The sequence below is a fragment of the Cibotium barometz genome, chromosome 43 (genome assembly GCF_041138505.1).
Source record: "Cibotium barometz isolate CiBa-2024 chromosome 43, ASM4113850v1, whole genome shotgun sequence".
NCBI lineage: Eukaryota > Viridiplantae > Streptophyta > Polypodiopsida > Cyatheales > Cibotiaceae > Cibotium > Cibotium barometz.
Genome location: NC_141088.1, coordinates 28,418,366 through 28,432,180, shown reverse-complemented (window position 1 = coordinate 28,432,180; position 13,815 = coordinate 28,418,366). Strand labels below are relative to the sequence as shown.

The window sequence follows — 13,815 nt, the reverse complement described above, 5'->3', positions numbered from 1 at the left end:
GCAGCTTGCAGAGTCAGGGGACAGTCGCTCATGGTATACACATGTAGTCCAGTGGCTCCAAAGTTTTGGGTATGATATGGACCGATTACCACCTACCCAGTATGATCTACATGCCCCACACCTCTCCCTCTCCCTCTCCCTCTCCCTCTCACACACTGAGAGGAATAGAGTCATCAGGCAGGAGCTGATTCAAAGACATATCATGCGCACATGGGTGACACCATCACAGCCTCTCCGTACGAAGATGGCATACTACAGAGATCATTTCTTGATGTTGACTTATGATGGTTTCATTCAGAGACCGCACTACATGGATCTATATCTTCCACATGCTTTGAGAGTAGTGATTGAACAGCTCCGAGTTTCATCACACCCCCTAGAGATCGAGGCTGGATGAGCATCCCGCATCTCGCAGGAGGAGAGATTATGCAGAGAGGATGTGGAGAGCGAGTCACACTTTGTATGCAGATGTCCATATTATGATGGGATTAGAGCCACCTACCCTACTACTCTCTTCAGAGGAGCAGGCACATCTTTTCAGTCCATCCTGTAGATATCATACCAATGAGTACTTGGGCGCTTCTTACTAGAGATATACCGACACAGAGAGCAGTTGCACTAGTCAGGAGAGAGGAGAGCCCAGATCCGACACTCAGCTGACCGATTTCTGCCATGCAAGATCCCACAGTGATGGGCCGAGGGTCACATTGAGGAGAGTAGAGGAGATTCGAGCATTGCGGCATCCACGAGCGCCCGGACACCGACCTTCCCACAGACATCGACATATGATCAGGGACATTCGGGCACGACACCAGAGGCGACTACAGGAGAGAGGACAGCCGTGACCCATTGATCTGGTGGCCATCTTGCATATCATTACAATTGGCGCTGACATGTATGACATATTACACCCCCCCCTCACCATAGGATGGAGCTGACTAGGAGCATGCCTGCATTGAGCATCGTTGTATCACCCTGGCATATAGTTGTGCATTTACCCTAGTAGTGCTCCGTCCTTATATATGTACATATATCCCGACCTACAGTAGCAGTTTTCTTCCAGTTGTTGTATTGTGCACTGAGCACCATCTGATACTCAGAGAGACCACATACATTGTACATGGTTTTGTCTCGTAGGCCAGTTCTCTTTGGCTTGAGAGAGACGCTAATACAATCTTTCTTCTTCCTTTCTCTCTTCTTTGTCTAATCATTTCATTAAGCATCTACAAGTGTTCCATGATCAAGCTTAGGGCTGGATCACAAAAAAAGGCTTCCGCGCATGCAACATGGGGGTGGTTCAAGGCACTGAATCTACTGTTGGGTGGTGAGTCGCTAGCCACAATCCATCGCGGTCATGATACATACGAGTATGTCGGGTCTATGAAACCTTGTTAGGGTTTCGGTTTTAGGTCAGATAATCCTTGGGTGTGGTCTGTGGAGACCTTACAAAGTCCAAGTGGGTACAATCCCTTGGCTTAATGAGGAATCCTCAAACTCTTGAGTTGCTTGCTCGTCACCTGCATAATATTTTGGCGTGAAACTGCACTAGATACACGGGTTCAGAACTACCCGCTGCAAGAGAACTAATTGCTCCCGTAAGCATCTCCTCATGAAGTTTTGCCATCTCAGTATCAAAGTATGCTATTTTCTCTATGTGCTCCTATCTCCCTAGTCCCCTCAACGTGTGTATAATCATAGCCGATTGCTCCCCCTGGTGCTCCACATGATGATAAAGACCATCAAGGAAGGTAATCCAGATGGGGTTTGCCATGAGATAGAAGAGAAGAGCTAGAAAAAATCAACTAAACCTCCATCCTGCAAGTCCCAAGAAAGCGCATGCTGTTTGGCTTGTACGTATGTCCAACCCTTGCCCACAAGCAAAAAGTCGCCAATGGAAAGAGTAAAACCCTAGGGTGAAACTTTCCCTAGTGTGTGCGTTGGAATAACTAAAAAGGGAGACCCTTTTTGAATTCCACCAGTAGGATATAAAACAATATGGTAGGGTGTTTGGCTTCTAGGGTGGATCACAGAGCACACACCACACACATACACAAATATTGTTTCTGCATCTGTGCTCCTTTTTTATTTTGAGTAAGTGAAATATTGAGATCTCTTGGGCAACCTCCGTCACAAAGAGGCCTGTAAGAGAGACATGAACATGCTAGCTAAATTATGTGTAAGTTGTAACAAGAGTACAAGTGAGGGGTTGGGGTCCCCTTTCCTTTGGTTGTGCTGGTCAAGGGATTGATGTGAACTCAACCTTTGACCACTTGCATATGGACACAAGCCTGACCTATGGCTTACATCAATACTACAAGGGGCCTGCTGACTAGAGACATGACATTCTGGATACATCATATGATTTAGAAAGCTCATTGTAACATTCTTGAATATGCTAGTGCTGATGTAGATGTTCATTTCTTATTTCAGTACTTGCTATCTAACTCTATGACTGCTAAATTTAAAAATAAATGAAACTGCAGGTTTGCAAGCATCCTTTTACTTTTTCTCCAGTCTATGCTGCGAATGCACCAACAAAGCTTTCATACAGAGAGTTTGTTCTGGGACTGGCTATCAAGGGTGGCCGTGGCATGCATTTCTTCTTGCGACTAGCTTTTGTGCTCTCAGTATGGCTGATCTTCATACCTTTCACAACTTTCTGGATATGGCGGTTGACATTTGTCAGAAGTATATCTGAAGCCCAAAAACTGTTTGTTAACCGATTAACACCCACCTTGCTCTTTACGGACTGTCTCCATGGATTTTTACTCTCAGCTGGTATTGTGTTTATCTTTCTTGGTGCAACATCATTGAGAGAGTACTTTCGTCACCTGCGAGAGCTAGGTGGTCTTGATGTAGAGAGAGATGATGATGTTCTGGATAGGCGGCCCGGTGCTAGAGCAGGTAGGAGGCAAGGGCAAGGTCCTGTGGGAGATAGGTTCGAAGGTGGTGCTCAAGCAGTACCTCCTGGAGGCGGCAATAGAGAGGGTGCTGGTTTAGGGCAGGGTTTAGCTGCAGGAGCTGGTCAACTAATCAGAAGAAATGCAGAGAATGTGGCAGCACGTCTTGAAATGCAAGCTGCTCGTCTGGAAGCTCACGTGGAGCAAATGTTTGATGGAGCGGATGATGTGGATGGGGCAGAAGATGTACCCTTTGATGAACTTGTTGGGATGCAAGGTCCAGTTTTTCATTTACTGGAGAATGCCATCACCGTGAGTCCTATTTCTCTCGTCTTCTTGGTTTACTTGTCTAATCACATATCATTAGTACTAAATCTAGTTATTAAGAGTCTTGTCTTTCTGGTAATGCTTTGCAGGTGTTAGCCAGTAATGCAATCTTCCTTGGACTGGTGGCTTTCCTCCCTTTTACTCTAGGGCGCATAGTCCTTTCTCTGGTCTCTCGCTTGATCTTTATGGGATCCTCTGACAGTAATTTGGCAAGCTCGGTTGTCTTCAATATGAATCGCAATATCACTGGTGGAAACGGAAACATCTCAACAGGGCTGGTAAATAATCCTGCATATTCACCTGAGGATTCCATTACAGGCAATTCCACCTTTGTAGGAGTGCTGGTTGATAGAAGCATAGAAGGGTTGTCTAACCTTAAGGTGGTTGAGAACCCCATGGAAGCTATCTCATTGAAGTTCTCTGATGCAACAACTGTGGCAGCTGGTTACACTGTTATTCTTGTAGCAGTTAGCTTCCATCTTGGCCTCAGAGCCCTAGTCAAGTACAGTAAAGGAGAGTCACTCACTGTGGGCCGATTTCAGGGTGTAGCTTCTGTGGCAGAGGCTGCTCCTACTGTGGCAAGGCAAGTTATTGCTGGGCTGAAGTATATGATGACAATGTTCAAGGTTGCTTTTCTGTTACTGGTTGAACTTGGAGTTTTCCCCCTGTTGTGCGGTTGGTGGCTAGACATATGCACTCTCAGTATGTTTGGAGGCACTATGACGAATCGGTTAGCTTTCTTTTGGGCTTCTCCTCTCACAAGCTTTCTCCTGCATTGGCTTGTGGGAATTGTGTATATGCTTCACATTAGCATATTTGTGAGCTTACTCCGGGAGGTATGTTTTCTCAATTTGGATTGTTTGCTTGCTGCTGAAAATATGGTATATTTATTAACTGGTAAGCACCTTTCCTAGTGAGCGGTTTTCTTTACCATGATTGATACTGCCTGTAGATTTGTATATGTGAGCTGCATTTGCAAATAATGGAAAAATAACGAAGTCTGGGTTGGTGGTGTGTTTGTGTCTTTTCAGGTTCTTCGGCCAGGGGTTCTGTACTTCTTGCGCGATCCTGCAGATCCTAATTACAACCCTTTTCATGACCTTGTTGAGGATCCCATCCACAAGCATGCTCGCCGCGTTCTTCTCTCTGTGGTAGTCTATGGGAGCCTCATAGTGATGCTGATCTTTTTACCAGTGAAGCTTGCCTTATCCATAGCTCCTCCATTATTCCCTCTTGATATCAGGTGGGTGAAGGTTGTTGCTCAACTGTTCAATGAGTTTTGTTAAATAATTACAATTGTTGTCCTTGAAAAGGCATGATTTTTGTTGATGCAGAATATCTGATCCATTCATGGAAATACCAGCCGATATGCTCTTGTTTCATATCTGCATCCCTTTTGCTATTGAACATTTTAGACCGAAAGCAACCATAAAAACCGTTCTTTTCTACTGGTTCTCAGCAATTGGCTGGGCTTTGGGACTCTCTGAGTTCTTACTTCCCGGGGCAGAAGAGGCAAATGATCAGGGAAGGGGAGCACGTGCCCAAGAGCCTCCTCGGGGGGGTGCCCAAGATTTCAATCAAGTGCAAGCTCCTGCTGTTGTTGACAATGTCAACGGGTCTCTTAATGTAACTGCTGTGGAGTCGGATGCTGATGATCAGAATGATTCTGAAGAGTAAGTTATTGCTTCTACTGAGAACCTAACCTTACCCTTGTGTTGTACAGAGGGCAGGTTAAATGCTTATGAGCTGCTTTATATTTTGACAGGTACATGTTTGCATTTCGGATCGTCTTGTTGCTGATAGGGGCCTGGGTTACTCTCCTGTTTTTCAACTCAACCATGATGCTTTTGCCCGTGTCACTCGGACGAGCAATATTCTCTTCTATATCCCGTCTCCCAATCACTTATGGTGTGAAATGCAACGGTAAATATGGCTTCTGTTCTTGTAAACAGTCTTTGTTTAGGGACTTTGGGGGAAAATGTATATGTCAGCAAGTGTATTGATCTGGAACAGTGTGTTTTTCAGATTTGTATGCTTTCAACATTGGTTGCTATGTGATCTGGGCGACTGTTGCGGCAATTGGGTATGCTGTGGACTATCTCAAAACACACAATGCTAAAATTCTAGTCATGCAGGTCCTCAAGTGGACTGCAATTGTGACAAAAAGCTCGATGCTGTTATCGTTGTGGGTAAGCTTTAATGGTTTCAGAAATCTGACTCTTTTTTTTTTTTTTTGGAAAAGCTACATATTTGATTCGGATATAACTGCAGTACTGACATTTTTTTCTGGTGTTGCTGTAGATTGTGGTCATTCCAGTGCTAATTGGCCTACTGTTTGAGCTTTTGGTGGTGATTCCTTTGCGTGTGCCAATAGATGAGAGCCCAGTGTTTCTGCTGTATCAAGATTGGGCTTTGGGTCTGGTGTTTCTCAAGATCTGGACAAGACTGGTGGGTAGCTCTCTCTCTCTCTCTCTCTCTCTCTCTCCGTTGCTGTAATAATAGTACATACCAATTGACATTTTTTTATCATGTGGAAATTCTTATTTGCAGGTAATGCTGGGTCAGGTTGCCCCCCTAGTAGATGAGAGCTGGCGCACCAAGTTTGAGCGAGTCAAGGCAGATGGATTCACTCGCCTTCGAGGGCTTTGGGTTATGAAGGAGATTGTGGCACCTATTCTGGTGAAGCTGTTGACTGCCCTTAGTGTTCCATATGTGTTTGCTCGGGGCTTGTTTCCAGCTCTCGGATATTCCCTTATCGTAAACTCTGCAGTCTATCGCTTTGCTTGGTCCGGATGCCTTATGTTGGGCTTGGTGTGGTATGGAGTAAAATGTCTGCAACAGTGGCTTTCCGAACTTCACAATTCGATACGGGATGATAGATACCTCATTGGGAAGAGGCTACACAATTATGGAGAGAGAAATAGTGAAGAAACAAGCTCACCTTCTGGGGCTTCACTTCCAAACCAGCCTGGTATTGAAAGTCCTGATTCATCTGAACAGAGCTCTGACACACCTCTCATCTTGAACAGCTCGAATTCTACCAGTGAACCTCTGTTGGATGAGGTGAATCTGAAGCATCAAATCATAAATCAAAGCTCCCCCTCTATGGACAGCATTGAAGAGTTTGAAGGGGGCAATCAGTCTTTGGGACTTCGGAGAAGACATAGCTCCTTGGGGACCTCTAATGTGTGTATGGAATGAATTGATGCTCATCTTTCCGCTGCCTGAAGCATGACCAGCTTTGCCTAAATGCTTTTACCACACTAATAGTTGGTGAGGAAACCTGGCTGAGAGTAGATAATGCGCAGATGGCACTCTCTGGGATTTGTTTTGCAATACATATTACGATTAGCATGATTAGTGTATATGTATGTCAAGTCCTCAATAATGGGAGACTTAGTTTGTATGTTCAAGAGCTAGTACTATTTTTTGTTATTTGATCATTTTACAGAAACTGACTGGTGATGATGTGTGTATATGATTTCTGTAGTCAAAACCAGATTTGTTTTACTTACGGTGGCTTGGAGAGCATGCTCATATTTGACAAGCTTTCTTTCACTTCTATGTATAAGGGGTTACGGACACTTCCAAAAAAAAAAAAAAACCCCATAGCCTACCATCAATTGATGGGGGCATATTGACAAAACATAACCTCGAAATTCTAGAGAATGCAAGGCTCCTAAATTCTCTAGGTTGGCGGTACCGTTGAAAAATATCTTCACCTCCTTTCCTAATTATCAGTAATGTTTTTTGGTGACTTTGTATTCTCTTTTTTTTTTCCGGAAAAACGATCCTTCTATTAGTTAATGAGAAAACGCCATAAGGCTACAAAGCTCACCTCGCAAGGAGGGATAAAAAACACAGTGAACACCTGAGCTCCACCCCCGTGGCTGGCCGCTCTCTGGGGGGGGCTACCTAGTAGTACATGTGGGAGGTGAGAAAAGCCAAACTGGAGGCCTGTAGTGCCAAGTGACATCCTCGCCCCTCGCGGTGAGGAAAGGGCTAGGCTGCCAAGTGCGGAGGAAATCCTTGCGGCGCCCTCTCATGCGATCCGAGTCGCCCTGGAGTTTCCCCCAGTGTCCTCTCAAGGTGTGAATGATGTCCACCCAGAGGGCCTGTATGACCTCCGCCGGTGGAGTCGCCTGGCGGTCAATGGCCTCCCTGCATCGGGCTCTCCATATGTGCCAAGCTGTCATGCTGCTGATCATCTCCCATCTGTGCTCGACCCCCTCCTGAGGGGCTGCCGAAGAGAAGTCTGGCGTCGGAACCACTGCCATCGCCCTGTCAGAGACCTGGATGGTCGCACTGCCAGGGACGTCCTCATATCCAAGGGCCGGGCCGCTGTCCGTGGCCCAAGCCACCGCACCCCACGTCACCAGCATCTCACCTGGTGAGCCTGCAAAAACCATTCTGAGAGCGCGCTGCTAGACCTGCTGTGTCTGTGGGCAATCCCATAAGCAGTGCCGCTGCGACTCCTGTGCATGGCCGCACCGAGGGCAGGACGCTGGGTGACTGCCAAAAGCTAGCCAAGCCCCCACAGCCAGTCCCCTATGCGCTGTGAGCCAGAGAAACACCGTCACCTTCCGGGGTCGGAAGCTGGCCCAAAGGCGCTGCCAGAAGTCCCTAAGAAAGGCAGGGGAGAGCCCCTGTCGCCGCCAATGCTCGGCCGCCATCGGGGTGCTCGCTATCCTGTGTCTCTGAATCTACCGCCCCAGCCTCGCTGTGTACTGAAAAAAGGGGATGCTTGGGCTGGTAGGGGCCAAGTAGGGATCTCGCCAAAACCACTCACCTGGATCCCATTGAAGGCGAATAAGAGGCCTGCTGTCCCAAGCCCATAATCTCCAAGAACAGTCCTCCCCTATCGAGGCCGGTGAGGGGTCTACATGCCACTGTCTCTGATGAAAGCCGACCACCCGCACCCTCTGAAGAATACATCCCTGGAGCCCATCCAAATCTAGTCGTGTCCTCTGAAGCTGGCCACCCTCTCCCACCTCGAAAGTGAGTGGGGCGACTCTCTCCGCTGTGCCGCAGACCGCTAGAAGGATCTCATGCCGAGTAAAGACACCCATCCACTGTGGAGGTGGAGGGTCCTGTACTGGGGTCTCTCTGCCCCTCATCCCACTGAGTCTCCTCTCCTGAGCCTCTAGAGGCAGTTGCTGAAAACCTATCCAGTCGTCTAGGGACTGGGCTGGGCTAGAGCTCAGCGGGCCCCACGACACGTGAGACCGCGATCCAACCATATGGCGTGACTTTGTATTCTCTTTGCACCTTTGACCATGAAAAAATGCTGGAGTTTTATTTTTGAGGTCTCGATATTATGAACTGTAAAGCGGAATGGCGACAATTTGGATGCTCTGTTTGGCTTGGGCTTTGAAGCAATCTTGGTTCTGCAAAGGACGTCATAGCCACAATATAAGTGCCAGTTCAAGTGTGCCTTTTCTACAGGCCAACAAGGAAAGCAAGCTCAAGGCTTCCGGGGCACTGAGGCGCATGTCTCGTGTCGGCCAAGGAGTATTTGGATGCTCATTGTAACAAAATAATTCAACTGAATTTTGCTCGATTAATAGGACAAAATTCTCTGTCCTCTTATCGAGCTAGTGTTAACAAGAAAGCAATCATGGGGGACCTAAAGTTCTTTTTTTTTTGGGTGGAGTTGTTGGGTTTGGGTTGGTTTTTGTGTGTGTGTGTGTGTGTGTGTGTGTGTGTTGGGGGGGGGGGGGGGGAGGAGTGGTGCTGCATTGGGTTAGGCTGTGTCCTAATCCTTGAAGAAATTGTGATGTTTTGAATTTATTATAAACATCTCGCCTTTAAAGTGGTTGGAATTTTATTATTAGGGCTGTAATCTTTGAAAATAATTTCGTGGTTTGTGTTTGGTTCTCCCCAGTTGAATTCAAGTGTGTTGTTGGAAACAAGTATAAAGCAGGACTTTCAACTCAACACATGAAAGGTTTCAAGCATCCTTGGGGAAAGAGGGGATCAAGCATTCACAATACACCAAACATATAACAACTCCATTTGCTTATATAACCAACATAAAACCAGTAGTGGCTGTGTTGCAATGATTAAAGTGTGTGTGCATCTAGTGTTTGGTTTGTTGTACTCTCTCTCTCTCTCTCTCTCTCTCTCTCTCTCTCTCTCTCTCTCTCTTAAACTACTCCTAGTTAACCATAAGCCTTGTAGTTGTGTGGGGATGCATCTTGAGTGATTTTCAAATGGAAGTCATCTTGAGTTTGTTCAACCCAATACCATAATCTTTTTCTTTTTTTTGGGACCAATATATATATATATATATATATGTCTTATTCAAAAAGCATGACATCCTTTCAGACATACAACAGCTAATTTATCCATCAAGCTCTATTAAGCAAGTTACAAATCAAATCCTATCTATCATCCTCAAACACAAAACAAGATTTCTCCCAAGATACCATAATCTAATCTTGCATAGAGGTAAACCTAGCTACTAGTCCTTGAGTTTGTTTAACGCAATACCATAATCTTAGCTTGCATAGAGGTAAAGCTAGCCACTAGTCCTTGAGTCAGTGCTACATGATGAATTTAAATTGAAAATCATCGCAATGTGAAGCCACATTAGTTAGAGTTGTTAGAAAAATAAAACAACCAAATTGCTCAAAATAGGACGGGAAAACGGGTAAATGGATGACCACATAGTGTCATTGGTGTCCCTTGTCCTCCCTCTTCCCCTCGCCACCCCTTGAAATTTCATCCCTTCAGAGGTAGAGCTTGAGCTTGACAACCCTTGAGGTAAAGCTAGAGCTGACCACTAGTCACTAGTCACTAGTCATTTAGCCACATCTTATTTGGAAATTTCTACAAAAAACTAATGCTTTTGGAGGACAAAGGTGAGTTTGCATCCAATCCTTCTTGATTCAAATCTTAATGATATCAAGTCTTTCATATTAAATTACAATGTAAGTATGTTGGAATTTTTAGAGATTATTTATTTGAAAAAAGAGTTAGTGAGAGTACTGCTTTAATTAACAAACCAATTTAGTTCCATTAATTTGACAAACTATAGTTGATACTAAGGCACATGGTGCAATAAGGGATGTGTATGTTTGGGTTTCACAAGAGTCAATCCTTATCATGGTCTCCTAAAATATTGTTGGAGGAGATGAAATCTAAGGATGAGATGCAGTCTTAAACAAGAGCTTGTTCATTTGCTGCTCAATGTATATTTGCACCTTAATTTCTATGAAAGGCCCCAAGTCTCAAACAAGAGGTCATTTACATGCTGTGTTATTTCTATGAAAGACTAAACATGCAAACATTTTCAATGCATGTTTGGTGGGTGATCTCATACATATAAAACCCCAAAAAGTGATACTCTCCAAGTAATAATAAAAATAAATAAATTTGGAGAGGAAAGAAATGGAAGAGGGTTTTTGAGGTGCCAGGGTTCGTCCCGAGCTTTCTAGTTAGAATAGGTTTTAGCACTCGGGCTCACTAGCTATACTCCCCATGTAATCAAAAGAACTAAGTGGGTGTGTGTAGGATTAGAGAATCTTGTCAATCCACACTATTATGCACAATATTTTAGGAGCCGCCACATGGTTACGCGAGGGCTCGACCACGTGGCTCCTCGTGCTCCCCGTTCAAGCGTGAGGGGAAACACATTATTTTAGGAGATTCCTGTTATGGAAATGAGAAGTGTGGAATTATTTGATATTTTATGTGATATTTATGGTACACTCATTTGCCACACGTTTGTGATTGGCTACGCACAAGAGCGTGAGCAGTGGTTGCATCATGTTGGACGGATAAGTACGATTTAATGTGTCTTGTGTTTCTGGTGAACAAATCAGTGCACGGAGTAGCGTGGGTGCGATGGATTTTGGCCGGTGCGCGGTCGTCAGATTTTGGTGTGCATCGATGGTCGGCTCCACCCATAGTTTTATTTAATTAATTTGCTACAATTTGAATGTAAATAGCCAAGCTTGGGGACCAAGTTACTTTTTGATATTAATGGCCCAAAGTGGAATGTATCAAACTATTTTTGAGCACTTGCTTTTTGCTAATACATAAATGAAAGCATGAGGAAGCGTGCTCACTCATGCATGGGGGGGAGATTGAACCCACTCTCTTTGTCATGCATAGTTTGCTATATTTATCTTCTTCTTGTTTATTTTGCAAAGTTGAAGCTATGGCTATGTAGGTTTATTAACAACACTTCCATGTGGTTACGCGAGGGCTCTACCATGTGGCTCCTCTTGCTCCCCGTTCAAGTGTGAGGGGGAACATGAGCAGTGCTCACATAACCTGGTTCGTAGTGTAATTTTTTCGGCTGAAATTTAGAAATCTCGATTGAAATCGACATCGCGTTTAATTTTAAGGGTTGAAATTTGCACATTTTAGTTATAAATCCTGGCATTTGTACGATTTCTAGTGATTTTCAAGTCTAAATCTTACATATTCATTTTTTTCGAGTAGTGAACACGAGAGTGCCGCTAATAGAAATAAACTAATCACCCTCTTGTGTTAGATGGATTTGTGATGACATGTAGGGTAAAGGTATTGGCTCCCATAAGGTGGCTTTGATGCCCGAGACATGGAGGTCCGCTTTAATCTACATTCATTGAGAGTTCTCTCCCTTTGTGGCTAATTTAATAATTTGAATAAAGAATGAGGGACGGTTTGTAATGTTGTTATCATGGTGGTTTCCTCAAATGCTATTGCAGGAGAGCTGGAGCCTTTGTATTTTCCCTATATAAGGGCAACTCTTTGTATGAACAAAACGTTCTTCACAAGAACTTTCTGTGAGGGAGATCGATATATATTCGAACACACACACACACACATACCCACGTTGCGCAGCCCTGATGGCATTGAACCCGGGTCCCGGGTCCTTTCGCTGAAACCCAACCGTTCTACCAACTCAACTACGCGCCCGTGGGTTCTTCACAAGTACTTTCTAAAGTTAATACCATTGAAAATGTATATTAGAAGATACTAATTAAAAAAACAATCATTTTTATCATAAATAAGTAAACTAACTTAATTATTCAAATGAATGAGAGAGAGAGAGAGAGCTCTCCAAAGGTATAAGGCCGTGAAAACCAGGCGGCTCTTTTCATTGTAAGCCTAAGAGATCTAAGAGACATTCGGAAGCTGCCTGTAGTGCCTTAGGCCTACATGCCCACCTCAGAATAGAAAATGGAAAATTAACCGAGATTAATCAACGGCCGCAGGCAGAAAAGCTGTAGCTTAAGTTTAGAATTTAATATTATGCACTAATTGTCAGCAAGGGGGTGTAGCTCAAATGGTAGAGCGATCGCTTCGCATGCGATAGGCAACGGGATCGATGCCCGTCACCTCCACTTTTTTTTCTACCTAATTCTCTGTTAAATACGAAAATTTCAATTTTAGAATTTCAAGATTTTAGTGAGCTCTTTTTCAATCCATTTCAAAAAATTCTTTTAATCAAATCCCATTTCAATACAAATGTATAAATATGATTACTTCTTTTTTAGTGTCGAGTTTGAATCATGGTTAATTGGTTTTATTCCAAACTTCATTTACACACCAAGGTTTAATCTATCAAGTGAATGGAAATATTTGAGATTTGACCTTGAAAAATAAAATAAAAGGATTTTTTCACCAATTGCAAATTTCAGAGGTATTGACCTTGAGAAGGCGTTCACAAATTGCAAATTTAAAGGTTGTCCCTTTTTTTCCCTCTCTTTTTGGCCAATAATGGAAAAAGCAAACATTTTTTTAATATGATGGTGGAAGATTGTGAAAGGCCTTTGGATTTTATATGATATTTATAAATTCTTTTATATTAAGGTCAAAGACTTAATTAAGTATAGGGGCTGGATAGTGGGGCCTAGGGGTGACTAACCAATAGTTATTCACCTAGTGCGTCAAATACTTATTAAGTATAGGGGTTGGATAGCCTAGGGGTGTGACCAATAGTTAGACACCTAGTGCCCAAATGGTCACATCTAAAAAAGCATTATGAGTTTCTTTTCTCTCTCTCCTTCTTCTACTTGGAAGTTGGAGGTATTACCTACTTGGAAGTTGGAATTTGATTTGGGATTCGGAATCAAGAAGTGAGGATGGAGCAAGATGTCAAAAACCTAAATGTGGAGATAAAGTCAACTGTTGCATTGACAACAAGTGGCAAAATTAGAAATCAAGAAGTGAGGATGGGGCAAGATGTCAAAAACCTAAATGTGAAGATCAGCCAACTATTGCATTGACAACAAGTGGCAAAACCAGACCCATCGATAATGCCATGTAAATGTCCAAGATGAAGCTAGAGATATAATAGTACACCAAGGCTTGACACAAATTGGGTTGAAATATGTATCCTTCATTTTTCTCATCTGCATTTGTTTGTGAACAAGGAGAGGGCATCCTAGCTTTTTAAACATGTGCCCAATTAGCTACTAAAGCAACCCTTAGTGGTGGACATTTATGAAATGACCCTTAATTTTTTATATGTGTGACACCAGGTATTAAGCTCATGATAATAATTATTCATAAACAAGCAGTCAATTAGGAAAGTTTATTTCATGTGGAGGATTAGTAGTTTTAGTGTAAGCACCTTAAATTATGAAGCTAT

The 13,815-nt window shown here is 43.7% G+C and overlaps 1 protein-coding gene and 1 non-coding gene across 2 annotated transcripts in view; both read left to right on the top strand.

Moving 5' to 3' along the window:
• LOC147613763 (putative E3 ubiquitin ligase SUD1) overlaps nt 1-6,681 on the top strand; it is a 33,526-nt gene extending 26,845 nt beyond the window's left edge. The window contains exons 2-9 of the mRNA XM_086781739.1: nt 2,484-3,212; nt 3,317-4,063; nt 4,259-4,470; nt 4,562-4,900; nt 4,993-5,150; nt 5,253-5,416; nt 5,529-5,675; nt 5,778-6,681. Of these exons, the coding sequence (XP_086637865.1) occupies nt 2,484-3,212; nt 3,317-4,063; nt 4,259-4,470; nt 4,562-4,900; nt 4,993-5,150; nt 5,253-5,416; nt 5,529-5,675; nt 5,778-6,428 (3,147 nt within the window). The 3' untranslated portion in view covers nt 6,429-6,681. The remainder of the gene's footprint in view (nt 1-2,483; nt 3,213-3,316; nt 4,064-4,258; nt 4,471-4,561; nt 4,901-4,992; nt 5,151-5,252; nt 5,417-5,528; nt 5,676-5,777) is intronic.
• A 5,811-nt stretch (nt 6,682-12,492) lies between these two features.
• TRNAA-CGC (transfer RNA alanine (anticodon CGC)) lies at nt 12,493-12,565 on the top strand. Its single transcript has one exon. It is a non-coding gene; the product is annotated as a tRNA-Ala (tRNA).
• The last annotated feature ends 1,250 nt before the right edge of the window (nt 12,566-13,815 follow it).